The following is an 8,248-nucleotide window of genomic DNA, read 5'->3' as shown; positions in this document are numbered from 1 at the left end:
CCACTGAGCCAAACCGGTGAGAGCGAACTGGATAAGTCTTTGTTATCCTGTGAATTTTTGGAGTCAGCAGCATTCCTGGCATCTACCCACTAGATGTCAGCAGTACCCCCCAGTTATAATGGCCAAAAATGCCTTCAGGTGTTGCTACAAAATCTTCCCAGTTGAGAACCATTACCTTCTTTACTATTTAGCTTCTTGATTTTTTAGGATATGTTTTTATTGATTTTAGAGAGAGAGGAAGGGAGAGGGAGAAAGATCAATTGGCTATCTCTCCCTAGCACCCTGACCAGGTATCGAGCCAGGAACCTGGGCATATGCCCTAACCGGGAATCAAACTGGTAACCTTTAGGTGCACGGGACAACATTCAACCAATTGAGCCAAATCAGCCAGGGCTAGCTTTTAATATTTTATTTTCTGCCTGACCAGTGTGGCTCAGTGGTTGAGCATCTACCTATGATGGTTCAGGTTATTTTATAATTCAGATTTTGATTTGAATAAGTGCTGGAAGCCGGTCCATCCTTGCTGCTTGACATAGTTGCTGCAGGGAAGAAACATCTGCACAGCATATGTTTCAAGGGACCTGGCGTATATGGCATACTGTTCTTAATATGTTTGCTCATCTTCTTGACGCTATGTGTTTTAACCAAGGTCACCTCTCTGAGAAAGGTTGTTTCCCCAGGTAGGGATTTTTTCATGAAGTTAGGGAGGGAATAAAACCCCTTAACTAAATGCCAGGTGAGTAATCACTTTAACTACGAACAACCACCCTTAAGCTACATAATCTTTACTCCCTGGAGTGGAGATAAGAAACACCCTAACCTTTGGAATAGAAATTGACAGGATTAAAATCAAGTGGTATAAATACAGATGTAACAAGACAATAAACGACAGAACTTGGCTGGAGATCCTGGCTAGGCTGCTGATCAACTGAACGCTGTCTCCCTGTCATTCCTTCTTCGCCGACTCCGTCCACACCTTTGGGGACCCCTGGACCTGTTGGGGTTGGACCCCAACATCTGGCACCCAAACAGGGACCTGTAGGTACCCCCCCCCCCCCCCACGCACACACTCAGGACGGATAGGACTGCACCGTAGGGTGCCTCCATCTGTGGAGGAGAAAGGCCGAGGCTGAGCAGCCCGGCTGCTGTCCCCTCCCGCAGCCCAGACCCCATCCTCGCCTCCCCGCTTCCCCAGCCTTGGTGATGGAGCCAACCGCCGCGCTGCCCTCCTGCCCACACCCCGAGCCACCACTCGGGGGCCGAGGGCTGCTGGGCGGGTTCCTGCCGCCGCCAGAGTGCCCGGTGTTCGAGCCCAGCTGGGAGGAGTTCTCCGACCCGTTTGCCTTCATCCACAAGATCCGGCCCATCGCTGAGCAGACAGGCATCTGCAAGGTGCGGCCGCCGCCGGATTGGCACCCACCGTTTGCATGTGATGTCGACAAGCTTCACTTCACGCCCCGGATCCAGAGGCTGAACGAGTTGGAGGCTCAAACCCGTGTGAAACTGAATTTCCTGGACCAGATTGCAAAGTACTGGGAGCTGCAGGGAAGTACTCTGAAGATCCCGCATGTGGAGAGGAAGATCCTGGATTTGTTTCAGCTCAACAAGTTAGTTGCAGAAGAAGGTGGATTTGCAGTTGTTTGCAAGGATAGAAAATGGACCAAAATTGCCACCAAGATGGGGTTTGCTCCTGGCAAAGGCGCGGGATCCCACATCAGAGGGCATTACGAGCGAATCCTCCACCCCTACAACCTGTTCTTGTCTGGAGACAGTTTGAGGTGTCTGCAGAAGCCAAACCTGGCCACAGACACGAAGGACAAGGAGTATAAGCCCCATGATATTCCCCAGAGGCAGTCTGTGCAGCCCGTGGAAACCTGCGCCCAAGCCCCGCAAGCAAAGCGCATGCGAGCAGAGGCCATGAATATTAAAATAGAACCAGAAGAGACAACAGAAGCCAGAACTCACAATCTGAGACGTCGAATGGGTTGTCCAACTCCGAAATATGAAAACGAGAAAGACATGAAGAGCAGCATCAAGCAAGAACCCATTGAGAAGAAAGAGCACCTTCTAGAAAGTGAGAGGGAGAAACCCAAGCGTCGACCTAAGAAAACCACCAGTGCTATGGACCTGTACGTCTGCCTCTTGTGTGGCAGTGGCAGCGACGTGGACCGGCTGCTCCTGTGTGAATGGTGTAAAGACAGCTACCACACCTTCTGCTTGGTCCCGCCCCTGCACCACTTGCCCAAGGGAGACTGGCGGTGTCCTAAGTGCGTGGCCCAGGAGTGTAGTAAGCCACAAGAAGCATTTGGCTTTGAGCAAGCAGCCAGAGACTATACCCTCCGAGCTTTTGGGGAAATGGCAGATGCGTTCAAGTCTGACTACTTCAACATGCCAGTCCACATGGTTCCCACCGAACTGGTTGAGAAGGAATTTTGGCGGCTGGTCAGCACGATTGAGGAAGACGTCACTGTCGAGTACGGAGCCGATATTGCCTCCAAGGAGTTTGGCAGTGGCTTCCCTGTCCGCGACGGGATGGTCAAACTCTCCCCTGAGGAGGAGAAATATCTGGACAGCGGCTGGAACTTGAACAACATGCCGGTGATGGAGCAGTCGGTCCTGGCCCACATCACGGCCGACATCTGTGGCATGAAGCTGCCCTGGCTGTACGTGGGCATGTGCTTCTCCTCCTTCTGCTGGCACATCGAGGACCACTGGAGCTACTCCATCAACTACCTGCACTGGGGTGAGCCCAAAACCTGGTACGGCGTCCCGGGGTACGCGGCCGAGCAGCTGGAGAGCGTCATGAAGAGGCTGGCGCCAGAGCTCTTCGTGTCCCAGCCGGACCTGCTGCACCAGCTGGTGACCATCATGAACCCCAACACCCTGATGGCGCATGAAGTGCCTGTTTACCGGACGAACCAGTGCGCCGGGGAGTTTGTGATCACGTTCCCGAGGGCCTACCACAGCGGCTTCAACCAAGGCTTTAACTTCGCCGAAGCCGTGAACTTCTGCACGGTGGACTGGCTGCCCCTGGGCCGCCAGTGCGTGGAGCACTACCGCCTGCTGCACCGCTACTGCGTGTTCTCCCACGACGAGATGATCTGCCGCATGGCCGCCAAGGCCGGCGTGCTGGACGTGGTCGTGGCTTCCGCCGTCCAGGGGGATATGGCTATCATGATCGAGGACGAGCGAGCTCTCCGAGAGACCGTCCGCAAACTGGGAGTAATTGATTCGGAAAGAATGGCTTTTGAGCTGTTGCCGGACGATGAGCGTCAGTGCATAAAGTGCAAGACGACGTGCTTCATGTCGGCTGTGTCCTGTGCCTGCAAGCCCGGCCTGCTGGTGTGCCTGCACCACGTGCCGGAGCTGTGCTCCTGTCCTCCTGGCAAATACAAGCTGCTATACAGATACACTCTGGACGACCTCTACCCCATGATGAACGCACTGAAGCTGCGAGCCGAGGCCTACAATGAATGGGCCGTGACTGTGAACGAAGCTCTGGAGGCAAAGATCAGCAAGAAGAGCCTCGCCAGCTTGAAGGCTCTGATCGAAGAGTCAGAGATGAAGAAGTTCCCGGACAACGACCTCCTGCACCACCTGCGCCTGGTCACGCAGGACGCGGAGAAGTGTGCCTCTGTGGCCCAGCAGCTACTGAACGGGAAAAGGCAGACCAGATTCCGATCTGGGGGAGGAAAGTCCCCGAACCAGCTGACGGTGAGCGAGCTCCGGCAGTTCGTGACACAGCTGTACGCGCTCCCCTGCGCCCTCAGCCAGGCGCCGCTGCTGAAGGACCTTCTGAGCCGCGTGGAAGATTTCCAGCAGCAGAGCCAGAAGCTGCTCTCCGAGGAGGCGCCCCGGGCGGCCGAGCTGCAGGAGCTGCTGGACGTCAGCTTTGAGTTTGACGTGGACCTCCCGCTGCTCACGGAGGTGCGCCTCCGCCTGGAGCAGGCCCGTTGGCTGGAGGAGGTGCAGCAGGCGTGCCTGGACCCCAGCTCCCTCACCTTAGATGATATGAGGCGCCTCATAGACCTGGGGGTGGGCCTGGCCAGGCCCCGGCAGTCGCTGACCAGCCTGGCCATGGCCGTGAAGGAGATGGAGGAGATTCCCACCTACCTGCCCAGCGGGGCGGTTCTGAAGGACTCCGTGCAGAGAGCCAGGGACTGGCTGCAGGATGTGGAGGCCCTGCAGGCTGGAGGGCGTGTGCCCGTGTTGGACACGCTGGTGGAGCTTGTCACTCGAGGCCGCTGCATCCCCGTGCACCTGAGCCCCCTGCCAAGGCTAGAGTCCCTCGTAGCTGAGGTCCAGGCCTGGAAGGAATGTGCTGCCAACACATTCTTGATGGAGAACTCCCCGTACACCCTCCTGGAGGTGCTGTGTCCTCGCTGTGATATTGGCCTTTTGGGATCAAAGCGGAAGCAGAGGAAGTTCAAGAAGCCCTTGCCCAACGGGAAGAAGCGGAGCAGCCGGCTGGAGAGCCTGAGCGACCTGGAGCGGGCCCTGGCCGAGAGCAAGGAGACAGCCGCAGCTATGGCGGCCCTGGGGGAAGCCCGCCTTCGGGAGATGGAGGCCCTGCAGTCCCTCCGCCTGGCCAATGAGGGGAAGCTGCTGGCGCCCGGCCAGGAGGCGGAGACGAAGGTCTGCCTGTGCCAGAAGGCCCCGGCCGCCCCGATGGTCCAGTGCGAGCTCTGCCGGGACGCCTTCCACACCGGCTGTGTGGCAGTGCCCGCCGCCTCGCCAGGCCCCCGCATCTGGCTGTGTCCCCTCTGCCGGCGCTCAGAGAAGCCTCCTCTGGAGAAGATCCTGCCACTGCTGGCCTCCCTGCAGCGCCTCCGCGTGCGCCTGCCCGAGGGCGACGCCCTGCGCTACATGATGGAGAGGACGGAGAGCTGGCAGCACAGGGCCCAGCAGCTGCTGGCGTCCGGGAGCCTCACGCCCGTGCAGGCGCGCACAGGCCCCGGGATGTCCCACAGCAGGTGGCCAGCCGCGGCGGGACCGGCGTCCGAGACCAGAAAGGCGCCTCAGCCTCCGGGCACCGCGTCCTCCGAGCCCGGCGACCAGGGCAGCAGGAGCTCGTCTCTGCAGGCTCCCTTCTCGGCGGGATGGAGCTGCATTCCCCTGCACGGTGTGAGCCCAGAAGTGAGCGAGCTGCTGATGGAGGCGCAGCTGCTCCAGGTAACCCTTCCTGAGATGCAGGAGCTTTACCAGACGTTGCTCGCGAAGCCCAGCCCTGCCCAGCAGATGGGCCGCAGCTCCCCAGGCAGACCGGGCGGCGAGAAGAGCGACTGCTGCCGGGCGAAGCGAGAGGGAAGCGGCAGCCTGGAGAGGAAGCTGAAGCGCCGCCCGGAGAGAGACCGCCTCGCCGGCGAGCGCTGGGGCCGGGTGCGGAAAGTGTGGGCCCCCGGAGGAAGAGGATCAGACTGAGCACCCCCCTGCACACGGACACTTTCCAGTTAGAGAGCGAGCGGGGCTATGCGCCGGTCCGCTCCGCCGACACCCACTCCCTGCCCTCGGACACCTCCTCCTCGGAGCAGGAGGACTCTGAGGACGAAGACGCCATCTGCCCGGCTGGGAGCTGCCTGCAGCCGGAGGGAGACGAGGTGGACTGGGTCCAGTGTGATGGCAGCTGCAGCCAGTGGTTCCATCAGGTCTGTGTTGGTGTCTCCCCAGAGCCCGCGGCGAAGGAGGCCTACGTCTGTGCGCGCTGCGCCGGGACAGCCGTGCCCCTTGTGTCATTCAGGACTCACCCGGAGGGACCGCGGCCAGTGCCTCCGCAAAGCCACAGGACTGGGTCAGACCAGCCTGTACTCGGTGCTATTTCTATTCCGAATGGATCGTTTTCCACAACTCTTTGGAAAAAAGAAAAAAAAAAAAAACAACTAAAAATTTTTTTGACGCCGAAACCGGTTTGGCTCAGTGGATAGAGTGTCGGCCTGCGGACTGAAAGGTCCCAGGTTCGATTCCGGTCAAGGGCATGTACCTGGGTTGCGGGCACATCCCCAGTAGGAGATGTGCTGGAGGCAGCTGATCAATGTTTCTGACTCTCTATCTCTCTCCCTTCCTCTCTGTAAAAAATCAATAAAATATATTTAAAAAAAATTTTTTTTTGACAAAAAAAGAAAAGAAAAAGACTCTGTATTGATCTTTTAACACATATGCTTGCTAGCAGAGGAGTTAAGGTTACTCCCAGCCAGACAGAATGTTTTATACAAAAAGTATGTCCATGGCTTCCTGAGGAAGGAACTGTTAATTTAGAAACTTGGACTAAAGTAGGAGAGCAATTAAAGAATTATTACAGCTTCCATGGACCTGAGAAGGTCCCGGCAGATACCCTTTCCCTCTGGAATTCAATTCGTGACACCTTGGCACCAGAGGCAGAAATGGTTGAACTTTCTCAAACTTTAAACAGTCCCTCAGCCCCACCTAGAGAGGACACATCATTATTGTCTCAAGCTCAATCTAAGAGCAATTTAGCTATGACTACTGATCGGAAGGAGAATAAATATCATAAACATGATCATTGGTCCTTTCCAGTCAGTAGAGAGGAGAGAGGCCCTCCCATTCAAAACAGGCTTCCTAAATTAGAAAGGAAGCCTAAACCAGGTCCTGCGGCTCCTATGAGCTCCATGTCTAAATTTCAAAGGGCCATAAGAGAAGCTGAAGCTAGTGGAGATCTTGAATTCTCACTCTGCTTCCCAGTTGCATATGAGAATGAGTTTGGTGAGGACGAAAACCCCACCTGGGAGCCTATACCTTACAAAATACTTAAAGAATTAAAATTGGCCTGCTCTGAATATGGACCTCTAGTTCCTTACACACATACCTTGGTAGAAGCCCTAGCCAGTAAATGGATGGCTCCTTATGATTGGTCACAGGTTTGTAAAGCCTGTCTCTCAGGAGGCGATTACTTATTATGGAAAACTGAATATGATGATTTTGCTAAGAGAGCTGTAGCCACTAGCAAAAATTCCAGAGGAGGAATAACCCTAGATATGATATTAGGAGAAGGTGATTTTATCACAGCTCAGGAGCAAATGTATATGCCCAAAGAGGCACTTATTAAAGTAAACAGTTGTGCAGTAAATGCCTGGAAATCCCTACCTTGTACAGTAGGAAAAACAACCACCCTTACAGAGGTTAAACAGAAGGTCGAGGAACCGTATCAGGATTTCCTTTCTCACCTCATACAGGCAGTCAAGAGAGTAATCACTAATGAAGAGGCAGCCGATATCCTAATCAAACAACTGGCTTTTGAAAATGCTAATAATACCTGTCAGGCTTTATTAAGGCTGATTCGCAGAACGGGAACTATAAATGATTTTATAAAACAGTGTGCTGATGTAAGTACAGCATTTATATAGGGTGTAGCTATAGCTGCAGCTCTCAAAGGGGAGACTTACCCTCAATATGTACAGGGCATAGGACAAGCCAGCAATAATCCTATCTAATAAAAGAGAAACATGGTAATTAGCTGTACCTCCGCTACCCTTCCCATTGGCTAATCAGGGAGATATGCAAATTAACTGCCAACCAAGATGGGGGCCGGCAGCCAGGCAGCTGACTCGAACAGGGAGGCTTGCTTGCTTCAGTGACAGAGGAAGCCAGGTTCCCCGCCTGCCTTGCTGGCCTCTGAGCTGCAACTCTAAGGAACATTGTAACAAATATATAAAAGCTAAACCAAACCCCAGAAACCTGCTTTAGACAGCCAGGCTTCAGCCAGCAGGACTGCAACATTGTTTCAAATACAGAAGGTAAACAAAGGCCAGAAACCCCCCAATCGGCCGTACCCTGAGCGTGACTAGGGGTGGCATCACAACCTCCCGATCCGTCCTGCTCTGTGCATGACAGGGGGCGGCGCCCCAACTCCCCAATCGGCCCTGCTCTGAGCCTGACCAGGACCTGCACCTAGGGATTGGGCCTGCCCTCTGCCACCTGGGAGCAGGCCTAAGCCAGCAGGTCATAATCTCCCGAGGGGTCCCAGACTGTGAGAGGGCACAGGCCGGGCTGAGGGACCCCCTCTCCCCCCCGAGTGCACAAATTTTTGTGCACCGGGCCTCTAGTACAGGTAATAAAAGAAATATGTACTGCTACTCTTGTGGCTTATCTGAGCACTTTAGCAGAGAATGCCCAAATAAAAATAATAATACTCAGGCCAGATGGCAAGCTCCTCGACAGCCTGAAAATACATCAGTGAATAATATTAACCCTCCAAAAACTGTTTGTCCCTGATGTCAGAAAGGATTCCATTGGG

At 54.9% G+C, this 8,248-nt stretch overlaps 1 protein-coding gene across 1 annotated transcript; it reads left to right on the top strand.

The window, feature by feature from the left end:
* Positions 1–1,203: 1,203 nt before the first annotated feature.
* Positions 1,204–6,061, top strand: LOC139016835 (lysine-specific demethylase 5B-like). The gene is given in 4 exon segments (XM_070425033.1): positions 1,204–5,401; positions 5,404–5,597; positions 5,668–5,733; positions 5,736–6,061. Coding segments are annotated over 4 exon segments (4,644 nt in total). The 3' UTR covers positions 5,922–6,061.
* Positions 6,062–8,248: the final 2,187 nt, after the last annotated feature.

The sequence above is a fragment of the Myotis yumanensis genome, unplaced genomic scaffold (assembly GCF_028538775.1).
Source record: "Myotis yumanensis isolate MYYU_CA2020_CCGP unplaced genomic scaffold, mMyoYum1.0.hap1 SCAF_9, whole genome shotgun sequence".
Classification (NCBI taxonomy): Eukaryota; Metazoa; Chordata; class Mammalia; order Chiroptera; family Vespertilionidae; genus Myotis; species Myotis yumanensis.
The sequence above is the reverse complement of the archived record's forward strand: the minus strand, read 5'-3'. Positions and strand labels throughout refer to the sequence as shown.